At 43.1% G+C, this 17,590-nt stretch overlaps 2 protein-coding genes across 4 annotated transcripts; one reads left to right on the forward strand and one right to left on the reverse strand.

Annotated features, from left to right (window-relative positions):
- Window positions 1-459: 459 nt before the first annotated feature.
- LOC310788755 (leukotriene B4 receptor 1-like) lies at window positions 460-1,515 on the reverse strand (the record flags this gene model as incomplete). The annotated part of the gene is made up of 1 exon (XM_083650319.1): window positions 460-1,515. The coding sequence occupies one exon, from the start codon at window positions 1,513-1,515 to the stop codon at window positions 460-462; it is 1,056 nt and encodes a 351-aa protein (XP_083506445.1).
- A 585-nt stretch (window positions 1,516-2,100) lies between these two features.
- LOC310788832 (E3 ubiquitin-protein ligase AMFR-like) lies at window positions 2,101-17,273 on the forward strand. 3 transcript variants are annotated; one of them, XM_083650404.1, is made up of 14 exons: window positions 2,101-2,429; window positions 2,881-3,230; window positions 3,327-3,419; window positions 3,899-4,063; window positions 5,346-5,498; window positions 5,849-5,889; window positions 9,136-9,268; window positions 9,674-9,807; window positions 10,143-10,253; window positions 10,686-10,882; window positions 11,830-11,933; window positions 13,075-13,209; window positions 14,459-14,649; window positions 15,089-17,273. In XM_083650404.1, exons 2-14 carry the CDS (start codon window positions 2,967-2,969, stop codon window positions 15,243-15,245), a joined length of 1,878 nt encoding a protein of 625 aa, XP_083506530.1. In that variant the 5' UTR covers window positions 2,101-2,429; window positions 2,881-2,966; the 3' UTR covers window positions 15,246-17,273. The 3 variants fall into 3 exon arrangements, with proteins under 3 accessions (XP_083506530.1, XP_083506531.1, XP_083506532.1); XM_083650405.1 differs by having other exon boundaries at window positions 13,075-13,191; XM_083650406.1 differs by having other exon boundaries at window positions 11,830-11,870.
- Window positions 17,274-17,590: the final 317 nt, after the last annotated feature.

Below are 17,590 nucleotides of genomic sequence, written 5' to 3' on the forward strand. Positions count from 1 at the left end.
AATATTGCAATGCAATGTGTAGTCTTAGGATAGTAATACCGGTATTTGTAAACATCCGTCACCCAGCCTAAGTTGTTGTCCATATGAATCTGAATCTGAATCTGAATCAGAATCACTTTTATTGCCACAGTATGCAAGTTACATGAGGAATTTGTCTTAGTGTCTGTATGCAGTGTAGCGGTCAGATCAATATACAGAAAGAAGAAGTAGGAAAGCTAGCTAAAGACAATCACAACGTTGCAAGTGCAATCAAATCGAGTAAATAATTATATACAATATGTACATGAGTGGAGGAGTGTTTTGTGGATAATAAGTATGAATATATGAAGGCATCCATTATGAAATCTAGTCTACAGAATTGAGCTAAACAACATTGCTCCCTAGTCTTCCTGTTATATTGAACAAACCAAGCATTGTTGAGGGAAGAAAAGTCACAGTCACAGTTTCACACTGACAGTTTCACCACTTTTCCTCACACAATGTCAATCTGCTCTCAACAATCTGCTCTGTATGTGGTTTAGGTGCCCTCTTGCCAATCTGATACTGTACTACTTGTTCCCTAAGTTTGTTGGTGTGAGTGGCCACTTCCTGGAACAGCCTGACCAATCGGGTCTCTTGGAGACTCCCTTGAAATTTCGTAGCAATGAGGGCGTACAGCACAGGGTTCACTGAACTACTAATGAAGGTGAGGGCCCCGGAGATGAAGATTAAACTCTCCGGCAGTGGCACACATCTAGGTCCATCATTTGTGCCCTGTGTTAGGATGCAAACCAGATCGATAATGTTGATGATATGGTAAGGCAGCCAACACAGTGTGAAGGCTATCACCACACTGCCGATGAGAACCATGGATTTCTGTTTGTGCTTGAGATGCTTATTGCCCTTGAGCCGGGCAGCTACTAGACAGTAACAGATACCAAGGATGGTGAAGGGAGCTACAAACCCACCCAAAGTTTCCAGGCATAAGCAGATCACCTCTTGCACCACAGAAGTGTACTCCTTCGCAAGACACTGTTCATCAGTTTGATCCACATGCTGGGTCAGAATGGCAGGAACTCCCAGAAGGAAAGCCAGGAGCCACACCACTCCCAGAAATATGTCCATAATGGTCCTGTTCTGCCATGCCTGCATCTCAAAAGGATACCAGATGAACAGAAAGCGTTCCACGCTCATGAGGGTGATGAAGAAGACACTGCTGAACATGCAGACTTTGATGATGTACACCATGGCCTTGCAGGAGGCCTCTCCGAAGACCCAGGAGTACGCCAGCGAGTAGATCCAGAGAGGCAGGGTGATGAGCACCAGCAGGTCAGCGGCAGCCAGGTGCAGGATGAGCAGCACGGTGTGGGAGCGCTGCGTGACATATCTCAGGATAGTCCAGATCACCAGCAGGTTCCCCGGAGCCCCCACCAGGAAGGACAGTCCCAGGATCACACTGGAAACTGGACGACCTACAGCGGACAGCTGATCTACCGCAAAGCCTGTAACATTCTCTGAAGTGGACAAGTCATTCATTTTTGTGATTTTAGCCTTCTCCGTAAAACGATATGTTAGAACTGAAAGTAATGAGATCAGTTGATGACCATGTAATGATTAACTTTGTGTGACGAACAGGCCAAAGGTCGTTGCAATGCAATGGAATTTGAATTGGTCTGGCGATGCCAGGCTAGGAAGCCTGGGAAATTAGTGTCAGAATGATTTTAAAAAAGGGATGTGGGGGTTTGACGGGCTGTCGGGAATTCAGTTTTTAAGATAGAGTGGTATTCTGGTATTAGCGGAAACTAGGCAGGATTATTTATTGAGTAACAAGAGATGGGACCATAGACTGTAAAAGGATGGGACACACTCTCAGACACACACTTACCTTGATTCTACATACTCTGGTACAGTAGGTGGCTGTATGCACATAGTTAAGCTGATTTGCGACCTACCGACGTAGAAGAAGAAGAAGAAGAAGAAGAAGAAGAAGAAGAAGAAGAAGAAGAAGAAGAAGAAGAAGAAGAAGAAGAAGAAGAAGAAGAAGAAGAAGAAGAAGAAGAATTTTTTTGTACGTATGACGTCAGACTACGTTTTCCAGGAAGTAATGCGATTAATGTAATGCGAAAAGTACGAGAAAATAACATTTTGTATTTTAGGTAGGCTATATTGTCAAGTAGATGTGATGTAACGCTACATAGATACAGCGAATTTGCTGACGAGATGGGAAAACAGTTTTTCATATGACTAAAGTTAAGATGACGTTGTTATGATGCGCAAAGTGTCTCCTCTCACATACAACCAGCTAGCTAACATTTAACTCGCCGAAAATAAACAAGACGAAGCTGTCAACTAGCTAGCTAACGCTAGCTAGCATCTTCACGTTAGGACATCAAAAGTCACGAGAAACAAGGGGCGTTGGCTATCGGATATAACTGGAATATTACCAAACTGTAAGTCAAGGTTTACGAACTTGGTAACGTTATCTATTGGGTCTAGCAAACAGTGGTTAGGTGACGTTAGCTAACTAGCGAGCTAGTGTTAGCTAACGCTAATGTAGCTGGGTAAGCTAGCTAAACAGGTTATGTTAGGGGCGTGAACGCCCATCACTAAATAACGAGTTAATCGTTAGCCAGCAGCAGACTTAAATTAACACACTCGGCTAACGTTAAAGACAGTCGTATCGGTAAGTATTTGGCACAGTTGTCATAACTGTCTTAACGTTATTTGGCTATAGATTCACTTTTTGGTAACGCTAATCGTCTCAGTTAAACGTAAACCGCTGAAAACCCATTTAACGTTACACAACACTGCAAGACTTTGTAAATCATCTAACTATTACCAACAACTATTACAGCTACTTTTCTATTGTTTATAACTGTTACACACATTCTGCCTTCACAGGTTGTTTGCAGAGTTCATTCAGCTCGGGGATCTTTATACGCTGATTCTCTTGGTGGTCTGAGAAGTATAGAGTCTAAAACATTGCAATGCCTCTACTGTTCTTGGAGAGGTTTCCTTGGCCTAGCCTACGGACCTACACAGTGCTGAGTGTGGCCCTGCTCGCTGGCAGCATCTTCAGTGCCTATACCACTGTGACTGACCAGGGCTTTGGCACCTTGGAGACAGATCATGAAACACCCACTCCCTCTGAAGTTGATCTTGAACATATAAGTGATGTCAATGATATTGGGGACACAGAATTGGCAACCGCTGTCCTGTGGTATCTCGTCACTGACAGTCTTTTTGTATGGGTGAGTTTTCATAATAGGACTTTGTAGTTTCTCATAAGATATGCTTGTTTGTAAGAAAGAAACAACAATGTTTCTTTCTTCTGTGTCCCTCCCCAGGTGTTAGTCAACACGTTTTGCTGCTCTCTGATATTAATCGCTAAGATGATCCAGTGTGTGGTGTTTGGGCCCCTGAGAGTCAGTGAGAAGCAGGTGAGTTGTGTAGTCACTCACAGCAGTCTTACAATCAGGGGTATAGTGGTAAATACAGAGGTGGGTAAAGTATCCAATGTGAGTAGTTCACCCACCTTGTTTCCCCTCATTGATTTATACAGTTGATCTGAAAATAGGTGAGTCAACTCTCTGCCTCATATCAATGAACTGTGTTTACTTGCATTTACCCTCCACTATGCCCCTGCTTACATTAAAGTTGATCATATCTGTTTTGTGTTATTATGAACCTCTTGCAAACAAGGCCCAAATGAGAACACAGGGACCCAGGCTCATGGAAATATGCATTGCAGCCATGCAGCTCGAGTGTCGACCCATCAAGAAACAGGCCTATGAGCTCAGTTGGGTCCCAGCTTGTATCTGTTACAACACAAACCTAACCTCCACTGTTTGAGATATCCTTGCACTTGTTACAGCTTGATATCTCTGACACCTCCATTTGCTCTGTGTTCATCCCTCAGCACATGAAAGACAGGTTCTGGAACTTCATCTTCTACAAGTTCATCTTCATCTTTGGCGTACTGAACGTGCAGACAGTGGAGGAGGTGGTCATGTGGTGTCTGTGGTTCTCTGCCCTGATCTTTCTACACCTCATGATCCAGCTCTGCAGAGACCGCTTTGAATATGTAGGTTTTTTTAAAACTACATTCTCATTATTATTATAAAGTCATTTTTACTTTGTTGTGACCCAGAGCTTATTTTATGGATGCCATTCCCACTGGGGCCATCCATGCCAAAAATGTATGTATCAAATGGTATATGTAGCATGTTAACAAGATTAGCTGTTTTTACACTAGTAATTTGGAGGATACACATGAGCTCAGAAACATGAGTTGAAAACAGTACATAAAGGTTCTTTTGAATGGATTATCATATTACCGTGCTTAAGTACAAACCTGATGAAACATGAGGCAATGGAAATAACCAGTTTTGCATTAAGCAGGAGTAGGGTTAAGCACGATCAACATGGATAAAAACAACAACAACTCTAACAATGATTATTAGCATCATTGCCCATCTACAATATGTCAAAAATGTTGCCCATGCATCATTTCTGTCAGACTTTGTAGACCTTGTTCCATTCCATTTGATAGGTAAGAGCCTGTTCCTGTTTGGGCTACAGAGTAAACATGATAGGGCCAGGCCTACTTTTTCTGTGACTTGTTTTAGCACTGCTGCTGTTTGTAGGTCTGCAGACTGAGCGTGATCAGTGCTGTTTCCAGCTCTGGATCTATTAATAGTACCTTGTGCTTGCATGTTTGGCGACTGATACTGTTTCAGCCACATCACTGACATTACCATGTGTATCAGATTGTGTTGTGTGTGTGTTAGAAGACTCTCAATATCAGAGTTAATCACTCAGAAGTAATGACATTTGAAAACAGTGTCAGGTTGATGTTATCTGTGATGTAATGCTGATTGGGTGTCAAGTGTTACCAGTAGGTCATTTCCGCCAGCCCAGCTGTCAAATGTCTGTTATCAGTTAGTGTATTTGAATGTCTTGTGGCCCTCCCAGCACGTGCAGCTCTGGCTGTAGGTCTATTAGGTCAGCAGTCTGTCAGTACTTACTTGGTTAATGTGTCACGGTCACCCAAGCCGTTCCTCCTCTCACACCACTCCTATAAAGGGAATAAGGACCTCTTCCTCTAGTTTCTAGCTTTGCGTTAATAATCACAAGTGTTGGTTGAACTGCCTGGTTACAGGAATAGGGTAGTATCAGTGTCCTCGGCTAATCTTGTGGTATTTTCAAAGAGTTAACTTTTGTAGAATTGAGAAAGGCTGTAGGCTATATGCTGTGTGTGTGTGTGTGCAAAACCCTCTCCTGCAGCCGAAAGAATTATTGGACCTACCCTGTAGTCCATTTTCAACCTGTTTAAATGTATATAATGTCCCCTCCCCCCCATACAGCTATCCTTCTCCCCCTCCACTCCCATGAACAGCCATGTGCGAGTGCTGTCTCTGCTGGTCTCCCTGCTGCTGGACTGCTGTGGTCTGGCTGTGGTCTGTGGTCTGCTGGGTGCTGCCCATGGCATGCACACCCTCGCCTTCATGGCAGCAGAGGTGAGAAACCAGCCAGGCACCACAACTGGGGCGAAATGGAAATCTGCTGTGCAAGATTTAAAAAAGAAAATGTTAACGTTGACAAATTTTCTCCCAAAATGAGTATACTTAAAATGTTATGTTAATTTTCTACATTATGTTATATTTATTTATTTATTTTTCATTTTCAAGAGAGGAGGAGCCTGATAAAATTAATGTACCATTTTAATTATACAAAGCATTCTCAGATACTATTAGTATTTTGCATTACCTGCAATGTCATATTTGGTATTTGTTTTTATGGAAAGATGAAAGCGCAAGAATGACATCATATATACACGTGTATTAACTGATACATATTTTTTTCCCAGTGTCTTCTGTTGACTGTACGCACGGGGCATGTCATCATGCGGTAAGTGCCTTTAAAGCCCCCTTACACACACACACACACACACACACACACACACACACACACACACACACACACACACACACACATCACAGCAGCACTGATAACATGGCCTCTGCATTTCGAATGGTTCGGGGGCTAATATTAGCATTACCATTTGTTTTTCCTCTGTTTCCATGAGCATCAGTTTGAAAGCCTTCTTTGTCCCAAAGAGGGGCGATTGGGATTACGCTAGCAGTGAAAACTCTAACCAAGGGAGGCACTCATGAATGGGTTTAACCTAAAACTAATACTTTTTTAAACTATTGTAAAAGTAGAAGTGTACTCGGAGAGCGCAGACCTGTCCGCCAAGGCCAATAGTCCAGACATGCAAATTTCTTGAGTCAGATCGGACGCGCTCCAAAATGGAATGGCTCCTTCCTTGGCCCATGCTACAACCTTGAACCTTCCACAAAGATTCCTGAAAATCGGGTCCGTAGTTTTGACGTAAACCTGCAGAGAGACACCCTCAAACAGACAGACAAACAAACAAGCAGCGAAAACCGAACCTCCTTGACGGAGGTATTGAAGCACCTTAGATTAGTACATTGCAGAATTGTGTTTGTGGGAACCCATTGCCCTGTTCTTTAGTGAATGATTGAGTGGTTCATGTGAAGTCCTTAGGTGTCTTTATCCTGTGTTTAGCATACATAGGGAGTAGATAAAGGTTCAACAGCCTGGCTGGGACTATTTCTACTATTTGTGGCCTTTTCTTGAGCCAGGCATGTTGGCTTAAAGCCATTCTATACGGGCGTTATGTGTAAGATGGGCAGCTTTGACCAATCTTATATTTCCACTGTACTTATATTCTCTAAACTTTTTGATGCGCTCCAAATGGATTTAGTCTCATTTAATCTCTTGCTATCTATTCCTGCTGAAGGAAACATTGCCTCAAAATCTTTGTATTCAAACTGAACTGATCTGAGCATCCGGTGTCAGCTCAATGGACAGCAAAGGGCTTTGGGACTTTATGAAAAGTATCACTAATATGAAGCCTAGTAGGAAGCAGATTGTTACTTTGAATGATGCAGAAAAAGCTAATGAGCTAATGATCTAAATGATGACTTCCTCAGATTCAACACAGACTCCTCCTCCCAGGCAGCTGGAGAGGGATTCAATCTTGATACTATCACATGTCATTCCTCTGACCGTCTTTTTATTGATCCTAATCAGGTTCAATCTATCTTCAGCAAAGTGAGCATGAAGAAATCAAAGGGGCCTGACGGTCTGCCAACCGTCATTCTTAAACAATGCTCTGCTGAGCTAGCCGACACATTGTGTCCTATTATTTCAGAGGTCAATTGATAGTCACACTGTTCCTGATCTCTGGAAAAAGTCTATTGTAATCCCAATTCCTAAGGTCTCTTGCCCATCCTCTAATAAAGATTACAGACCCATCGCTTTGACTAGCAGTGTCATGAAATGTTTTGAGAAAGTCATAGTCAACTCTCTCAGACTGGAGGTGGCACCATACATTGACCCTTGCCAGTATGCGTACAGGGCTGGGCGCAGCACTGAGGATGCTATCGTCAGTGTGACGCATCTGATAAGCAAGCACTTAGCGAGGCCTGCGGCGTACGCCCGGGTCCTATTTGCTGACTTTAGCTCAGCGTTTGACACGCTTAGACCTCATGTGCTTGCCCAGAAGCTGTTAAACATGCACGTTAACCCGTTCATTGTTAAATGGTTTTATTCGCTTCTATCTAAGAGACCGCAACAGGTCATGGTTAATGGCTCTCTTTCTAGCACCACATTTAGCAGTATGGGGGTGCCTCAAGGGGGGCGTGAGCTCTCCCTTCCTTTTTACTGCCTACACAAATGACTGTAGGAGAAGTCATTCAAATAATACTGTCATTAAATTCTCAGATGACACAATAATCTTGAGCCTGCTGTGTGCAGATGACTGTCCCTCAGTGTATCACAGGGAGATTTCGGCTTTTGAGGCCTGGTGTGAGGACAACAGTCTAATCCTAAACACATCTAAAACAAAAGAAATGATCTTTGATCCCAAAGCGGTCAAAGTCCACGACCCAGTGGTCATAGGGGGGAGCTGCATTGAACAAGTTAGCTCCTACAAATACTTGTGTGTAAAAATCGACAACCTGTTCAAATGGAATATACATGTTGATTATATGTGCGGTAAATTAGCCCAAAGACTCCACTTTCTCCGTAGGCTGAGACTGTTTGGAGTAAGTTCTAAGATCATGCTAACTTTCTACAATGGAGTGTTGGGTAGCCTAATAAGGTATGGTATGGAGGCATGGTTCGGCACCCTCTCTGTCCAGCACAAGTCTAAAATCAACAAAATGATAAAAACTGCTATGAAGATCATAGGGCAGAGGGACTTCCCTCCCCTCCAGACCATCTTCGAAAAAAAGGCAGTGAATCTGGCTCTCAAAATTCTGGACGACCCCACACACATTCTACACCCTGATTATAAGCTACTACCTTCCAGAAGGCGCTTCAGAGCTTGTAGCTTTAAGAGTAACCGCTACAAGCACTCCTTCCTCCCAACATCTATAGCCTTATTAAATAAACTGCCTGTCCTCCCACTAGGGGACAGTGTCCCTTATGTCCCTTGACATTATACTACACATGGTAGCTCACTTTGAGCTCGGCTGTCCCTGCAGCCTGTCTTGTCTTGTCATATTTTATCTTGCCTTAGTTTTATATATACATTTTTATCTTTTTACCTTTTATCCTTTTACAGTCAGTGGTTTTAATGTTTTTTTTAAGGAACTATGGTTTTATGATGGTATTGGTTTATCTGATGAAATGGAATGAAATGCGGTTTTGGGATAGTGCAATACTTGAAGTGCAATATTTGAAGTGCAATACGTGGTTAGGTAGAGTTGTTAACCCGTAGCCCAGGCTGCCATCATGTCTGACTATGTCTGACTATGTTGTCCTCTTGTCTATGTGCTGTTTGTCATCAGCTGTACTGTACTGTCTGTCACGTTTGTCACGCTCTATTGCTGCTGCACAAATGCCTAAGACAAATTTCCCTATGGGACAATAAAGTTAAACTCAAACTCAAATGAAGGCTGTGCCACGCAGGCAAATTCCTACAGCAGTGTAGTTGGGCAAATGTTTTTTGCATGTATTCATTTTGCCTTATTTTCTATTTCCCTATTATTAAGCTGAGAGTAAAAATTGTCCACCACAATTCTGTCTGGATATTGCCTTAAAGAGCTGTGTGTCTTCCTGTAGGTACGCCATCCACCTGTGGGATCTGAAGCACCCGGGGACCTGGGAGAGTAAGGGGACATATGTGTACTACACAGACTTCATCATGGAGCTGGCCATGCTCTTCCTGGACCTCATGCACCATATCCACATGCTGGTGAGACATGACAGACCTGTGCACTATACTGATAATGTCAAAAGAAAGAAGGTCCGCACACTGGGCTCCCGTTTACCTTTTGATTTAGCCATCCAGCAAACAGAGTGACGTTTCGAGCACACACTTCACTGCCTTCAGATTTTCTTGTCATTGTAAAAAATAAAATAAAACAAATAAATAAATAAAAAAGGTCAATGACAGAAAATTGAAACTCATTTGAAGTGCAGTCAGTTTTTCTTTCTTCTTGAAAACATGAGCTCAGTTTGACTTGTTTTTGACATAAGCCCTTTCTAAACATGCAGTGAACTGGTGAATATATCCAGACATCACTTGGATGGGCTGTATGAATGTACAGTTGAATCATTGACTCTCTTGCTCTTTCTGTGTCCATATTTCTCTCATTAGCTTTTTGGTAACATCTGGCTATCAATGGCAAGCCTGGTTATCTTCATGCAACTGCGCTATCTATTCCATGAGGTCCAGCGCCGCGTCCGCCGCCACAAGAACTACCTTCACGTCATCAACAACATGGAAGCCAGGTGCATTCTTCTTTCTTTTACCTTTTTTTTGGTAGATAAATTATTTCTAATGGAGTTGGCAGATATCCTACCCTATTGTTTTCCCGCCATTATTATGTGTGTCTCCTTCATATATTCAATATCACCAAAGGTACATTTTTGTGGGGTGTGTGTGGTGGGACTGGGGGCGATATGGACCAAAAATCATCATATTTATTTTCTACGAAGTGGGCTAAATGTTCATTTGTAACTTGTGTGCTTTCACAAAAATATTTACACAACGAGATGAGTTATACAATATTGTACCATGGCATGAACTTTGTGTTTTTTTTGTGTTTGCTGTCTTTTGTGTTCAGGTTTTCTGTTGCTACTGCAGAGGAGCTGGCAGCTAACGATGATGACTGTGCTATCTGCTGGGATGCCATGACGACAGCACGCAAACTACCCTGCGGCCATCTCTTTCACAAGTAAAGAGGGACCTTCCAATCGACAGGAGCTGCTGCTATGCATGATACAGATATAGACATTTGACTCGCACCACCAGCTTGTGGCTAGTATTGTTCTGCCTGTGCAAGCCTAGCCACAATCAAGATGGCTAATGGAGCGGGGCGGCGGGCAACTAGACATGCCAGGCCTGTGTGCTGTATGATTATATGGGCTAGTGCTCAAAATCTTGCATACAAGGGTATCTATCGTTTTTGTGGTCAAATTGAACAAGGAGCAACTGTTGGCTCTTGTAATACAAATGTCAGTGTTTTGGATCATAATGTACATGATAAATTTGACATTTCTTCTCTAAACTTGCCTCGATGTTAGAGTAGCTTGATAAAAATTCTGAGAAAATCTACCGAGTTTGTGACTTACTTGTCTGTATGTGTGCGATTATGTGTTTTCTGCAGCTCCTGTTTGCGCTCCTGGCTCGAGCAGGACACCTCATGTCCCACCTGCAGGATGTCCCTGAACATCAGCGGTGATGGGGCCCAGGCGGGGGGCCAGCAGCAGGGAGGAGGCCTGGAAGACAACATGGCCGCTGGAGGAGCTGCGGCAGATGCCAGACCACATGTCAACCAACATAACCACTTCTTCCACTTTGATGGTAAGTCCATCATCAGACACAAACCTGGGCATGGCAATAGCTGCGGGGTTCCTAGTCATACAAGACTGGGGATATAGTTTTTGGATGCATTATATCAAAATGTTTTGAAATGTCATGGGGATTGGTTACAACTTTTCAATGAAGTCTTTCATGTGAAGTAAGAGAGCTGTTGGACATAATGCTATTATGCAAATACAGTCTTTCCTTGAATATGAAATTCACGTCCCAGGAATAAGCTATGAAGACAAATACAGAACATACTTAAGATACCTCAGAAACCCGTTAGTGCCCGAAATCTACAAGGCTATCATATTTGCTAGGACAGGAACATCCATGGAGGGGAGTTGACAAATACATGCAGAGCCACATCCCAACAAAAATAAGGTGCGACCTCTTGCAAAGAAACAAACCTCTGTTGCACAGGAGCAGCTTGTGGTCGCCACCCAGTGGCCAATCAGTATATATTCAGCCATATATCAAACCGGTTTTATATATTTTTTGCACTGGCTCAACCCTACTTTGGCAAGTGTTTTTTTGTTTTTTGTTTTTGTTTTTGCCATATGTCCATAAGGCTAGACCCACTACTTCCTGTGGAACCCCTTACTTCCTTGGTTTGCTGTTATTATTCAATTCTAAGCAGATCAGTCAACAGATATACAGTTATTACAGGTTATTGATGTGTAGTTTTCATGTTTTAATGGATAAAGATGGTACATGCCAGTAGAATTTGTTGGACTGTCTGGTACATAGAATTAGAAAGCAGCTCATAGGGACTGTAGAATGGTGGTTGTACAGTTCTACCATCAGTTCCAATGATATTTTGAGTATTTTTTTTTATGCTTGAGGTTCACATTTTTTATCTTGTTTCAAGCTAGAAGTCTTTGGAATTACCTGACACAAATAGACATGACAAGTAATCCTTCTGAAATGCATGCATTTCTTTGCAGGCTCCCGTATTGCCAGCTGGCTGCCCAGTTTCTCAGTGGAGGTAATGCATACTACCAATATCCTAGGCATTGCTCAGGCCAACAACTCCCAGCTTGTTGCTATGGTGAGTGTATGTCTCCAGTCTGATGATGTGTGAGTGTATGTCTCCAGTCTGATCATGTCCTTGTTGGTTTTTAAGAGCAGTGATACACGTGGTATTTTGAGACGAGGTAGTTGGATAGTTTTACTAACAATACTTATTACATTAAGCCAAATGATATCTATGTTGATTTGGTCTAATATTCATTATCCGATGTCTACTGCCTCAAAATATGCTTGCTCATAAGGTGTCTGCCCTCTGTGTAAAAGCTTGTTGCCATGGTGAGTTTCTGGTACTAAGGTGACAACCTCATTGTTCACAAGAGATTTAGCACCACGTGTTGGGCTTTCACAATTAGATGCTCAATCTACATGATGTAAGCAGTAAACCATGGGAGGCTGTGCCTTAGGCTGCTTTCTCACTGGGAACGATTGCTTTCGGTCCGTTCCGTTCCACACCCGGGAACGATTCCCCCCCTCTCCCCCGCTGGTCAGCTTTCACATTACAACATTTCTTCCGCGCTCGGAAACGGAACAGAGTGCACTTGCGTCCTCAACTATGCCTGGAGTTGATCCTCGCCCGTGTGTTGTGTATGTGGTTTGGAACGGTTGGCTTTCACACTCGCAAGTGTTCCGTGCCCGGCCACGCCAAAGAGCTCCCCAGACCACCTTTTCAAGTGGATCCTGTCACGGTTCCCTGTTGTGCGCCCGGGCACGGAACGCAACGAAACGCAACGTTCACACTCGTCAAATGTTCCGAAACTGGGGTCAATTTGGGGGCAAGTGTGCTCAGGAACGGTACCTGGGCCCCAGTGTGAAAGCACCCTTACAGTCATTTGAAGATAGCTAAAACAGACATGGTTAGGCACAGTGCAAAGCTGCCTTAAGGGGCTTTAATCAGTAATTGGTAATAGTAATTCACCCCTAATGATAATCCCTGATTTCAGATCGTTCATTACTATTTAAATTCACAGGTTTCTGTTCATCAGGTATTTTACAGCGGCTTTGACATTCAGTTATTTTCATGTTAAGACTTGTTTATATTTGCCTTTTTACACTTACTAGAAAAATCAATCAATCAATTGTGTCCTGTCCTCTGCCTCCTCCTCCAACTCTCTCCCCCACTCCCTTTGGTCCTCTGCTCCTGCTGCACATCCTCGCATCAGTCCCATCAGATCCAGGAGATGTTCCCCCAGGTCCCCTCCTACCTGGTGCTGCAAGACCTGCAGCTGACCCGCTCTGTGGAGGTCACCACCGACAACATCCTTGAGGGACGCATCCAGGTGCCTTTTCCTACACAGGTCTGTCAGTCAGGGCTTTATTTTAAGCCACCTACAGATTTAAGAGTGTTACCAATCTTATAACTAGCTACTAGCATTTAGCATTTACGGGTGTAACGTTAACGTCAGTGTGTCGTTCCGTGTTTCATTTCTATTGGTTGTCAGTAGACGTACGTCGTACCAGCAGTCACACTGTCAGATTGTCACCGTAAATGTCTGACACTGTCAGAATTTGTCTCAGGCTATCTTTGGTCGCAAGACTGTGACATCGGCCGTTTTAGTTTTAGCAGAGCAGTCAGGGCTGGTGTTAGTCACATGGATTTCATTGTCACAAATGGACATGCCGATGTTGTCTTCACGATGAACATTCCGACAGAGGCAAGTATCACCTAATTGGGGTATCACTGCCAATGCTGGGTTCCCGTATAATTTCTGCGGAATGTCTTTGCAGCTCACTTGCGACTCATGGGTTTTGCCTTCCCACGTCTGGTTGTGCAGTTTTCTCCCTAGTTCCAATACTGCAATCATGTCTTTCGGAATGGCGCATGTGACTGACGAGTTGTCATGCGGTCCCAATGTCAGGGTGTCGTCATAATTTAACGCAACACCTTTCAATCCCCTGGCTGTTTGTTGGCACACCCAACAGTCCTCTGTTCCTACCAAATGTTCATGATGCAACGCTGTTGCAACGCAGGCCAAATTTCCTCCACACCTGACTGTCAGTCTGGTTACATGGCGGTTGTTTCCGTTGGGTTTGTCCAGGGACATGTCTTTAGTCAGCCATCTTTCCATCTCAATTTCCCCATCGCCTCCCAGGTTATCTAAACGTCGGGGCCATGTATTGCCTTCTATCTTTAATTCATGCCCACTATAAGAGATTGTTTCAGTTTTAGTATTCGCTACACATCGGTATCCTCTTTTGACAACTTCGTCTCGGTTCTGTACCCCTATTAATATGAGGTCATAAGCGCGGGGGTCACCTGGGAGTCTGTTTGTTGGCATCCGTATGCGTCCTGTCCATTCCACGTGTTTGGTTATCACCACTGCTGCTGAACCATCAGCCAGTTGCACCTCTCTCTCTGCGTGATGCACGACCAGCGTTTTTGTAGCCACAACCAAAGATTTCACCACGTTTCATTCACGTTGGTCATCTAAATCGCACAATGTGAACGGGGCTGTAGGGGCGGGTGTGGCTCACGAGGTAGAGCGGGTTGTCCAGGAGTGGCTTTGGATAAAAGCGGGTCAGTACATGGCTGTGTTCCCTCCTCAGGCCGCAGAGCGTCCCTCCATCCAGGTGAGCCCCGGCACAGGGGAGGAGGCAGGGCCCAGTGGAGACGCAGAGCCAGGCCCCAGTGAGCCAGACAACATGGAGGTCAGAGGCAGTCGCTTCTCCAAGTCGGCCGAGGAGAGGGAGAAGATGCTCAAGCATAGGAAAGAGGAGATGGTCCAGCAAGCACGCAGGTGGGTTCAATGGAAGCAGCAGGACTAAGACATGTTTTACATTCCAAATAAATGGCTTTTGTTTTTGAATTGAAAGCATAGGTCTTTTTCTTTGTCAGGGATGTGACCACACTTGATAGAGCCTCATAGCTGCACAGATTCTGTTTTATCCAAATAGAATGACACCTTTCTGATAATGGCCTCAGTCCTCGTTCCAAGCAGGACAACTCTTGATACTGTCAAACGAGTAAGAGAAAGAGTTACCAGAGTGGCTGAATAGGCTTGATTGTACCAAATGAATAAGTTGTAACATGACCAGAACACCCAATGTGATTTCTGTTCGACATTTATTAATTTATAATCGAGATATAGAGATACCTGATTTGCTGCTTCTCTCCATATCTTGCATTTTGTGTTGACGTGATCATATTCTTACATGTGCACCATTACTTCCTTATAGGAGATATCTGATCAAGAGTCCAGATGAGCAAGAGGAGGATTTGCCCACACTGGAGGAGGACTCTGTCCCAGAATCGGACTTGACTGTGCTGAGACGTAGGACCATGGCGGCCGCTGCAGAGAGGCGCATGCAGAGCCAACAAGACCCGGCACCCTGATACCACACCCATTTACTGGCTCACGGATTAGCTTCAGAAATAGCTCGCAGGAGTGTCTATCCCACTGTCACCCTAAGAGGCACTGACAGAGGTAGCTCCACCTTCCCCCATTTGCTATACAATCAGTGGTATCACCCACGCAAAACGATAATAAAAAAGCATTGCAAACAGCCTTTGGCTGCAAATGGACTTTCAGCTGTTTTGGGCTGCCTCACTAAGATGAGACTATTGCAAATGGCCTCAGCTTCATCAATTACAGCGTCAGTTTTCTTGGAGTATTTTTAAATGGAGGTGTTCTCAGTCAACAAGTGCAAAAGTTGCGTTGCCCTTATTTACCTGCCGCACAGTACAACCACCAGCTTCAGTAGAGATCAGTATCTGCCATCCTTAGGACTGGCTGTCGGAAAAGAGCATGCATCGCATTCAAAAGATGCAAGTCGGTTTTGAAGGTGCCACTGCTAGGCTAAGCTACTATTTGGGTCTTAGTTATTTTCCTTTGATCGGATTTATTTTTAATTGTTTTTATTTTTGCATTCATGGGGGGAAGGGGGTTCAACTGATGTTCAGTTGAATTGTTCAGAAGGGGGTTCAACTGAAACTCAACTGATGTTTTTGCGTGTATTATTTTATGAGATGAGTTTCAACTGTGAATTAAGAGTAGGCTAGACGATGACAACACGCATCCTGTAAAGTTTTTATTTCTTACCTCAAAAAGTAAGAGAAGAGTTAAGAGTCACTTTAGTGTTTTTCAGCCTTTCTGTCAAATATGAATGTACCTATCGAAATAATGCTGCAGACAAAGTGTTTTTGACCCTCATGGGTTGTTCTGTATTCAGTGCGTGCTGTCTCCCATTGTAAGCAGTTTGCGTCTTGTTCATAACAACGGGGACAGGTGGGAATGTGAAGGTGTGTGTTACCTTTCCCCTGAGATTCTGAGGCAACAAAGGGGATGCATTACATTTTGTACAAGAAAAGCCGGTGTTATCCTTTCTCATCCTTCCTCAAATCACGCGCTCCTTGCGAGCATTTCTGTCTGAATGAGTCTTGTTTTCTGCTCAGAATAATAATTGGGTCCTCGCTCATCATTTGTGCTGCCTTGTCGATTCACACTGAGGGGAACTAAGCAGGAACAGCATACTGGTGGGGTACTTTAAACACCCCGTTCATAGATTCCATCCAAACCACTTTTTCTTTTCTTTTTTGATTGCCGGTAAACAAAAAAATATATTTCTAGCTGGTGGTTATGGTGTTACCTTTGTTAACTTTAACCTATTTGAGTATTTTATGCTAACAACAAAATTGAAGAACTGGTGATTTTGCATTACAAAAGACTGGTAGCAAGGGTTACTGAGGGTTGTCTCCTCATGGTATGAAATGCCTCATTAATTACAACTTCATCTCAACAGTGTTGACTGGGCCCTTGCAGGCTCAAATCAATCTGTAGCTGATTTTGCAGTTATATATAAACAGACTCATACTTGGAGATGATGCATTATAAGTGTTGGGTTTGTGTGATTACAGTGCAAAGGAGGTTTGAGTTGAGTTATGCATGAATCTAGACAAGTGCTTTTGTTTCCTTCCACTTTATCCCAAAGAGCATCCCACAAACTTCCACTAAAAGCGGAGGTCTTGTGATCTTTCATGTGTTATTTTATATTGGTCAAACCCATGGTTCTGGGGTTGTGAGAAGATGCAATACAGGATTTTGATTTCAGATATTCACTGTTGGTCAAAATGTAAAAAAGAAGAAGAAAAGATCAGACAGTGTGAAGACAATTGGTTTCATTGAATTAACGACTTTTCATATTCATGACATTTTCCTAATCGTGGGTTATGTTTTTTGTAACCATTACATATTTGATCCAAACTGAAATACTTTTTGGACTGAGCTTTCCTGTATTGTTGTGCCTAAATCAAGAATGGTTATAATTATGGATAATTTCTGTAAATAATGTTTTTTTTTGTAAAAACAAAAAAGTGTGCTATTAATGAATACAAAAGACTCAATAAACAGGGCTTCTACAGCTTTTTAACAAAATGTGATCTTTTTTTGTGAGGAACCCCATTGTTATTAAAGCAGTCATGCACTGGGAGAGTCAAATGTGTAGACTAGATGGGAGATGGATTTTTGTTTATTCAAATAGCTGTTTTGGTTTGGTAGGAACTAAGATAATGAAGCCATGCCTACTATTCATAGTGATCCAGCTGTCTAGACACTGGACCCTTGAGTTTATTATTACTCCCATAAATGTGTGTGTGTGTGAGAGAGAGAGATTATTTTATTTTATTTTATTATCGTTTTATTATTCTAGCTAGCATGTCATTAAATATTTTGCTGACGTCAT

This window comes from Poromitra crassiceps, assembly GCF_964638095.1.
Source record: "Poromitra crassiceps genome assembly, chromosome: 14".
Classification (NCBI taxonomy): Eukaryota; Metazoa; Chordata; class Actinopteri; order Beryciformes; family Melamphaidae; genus Poromitra; species Poromitra crassiceps.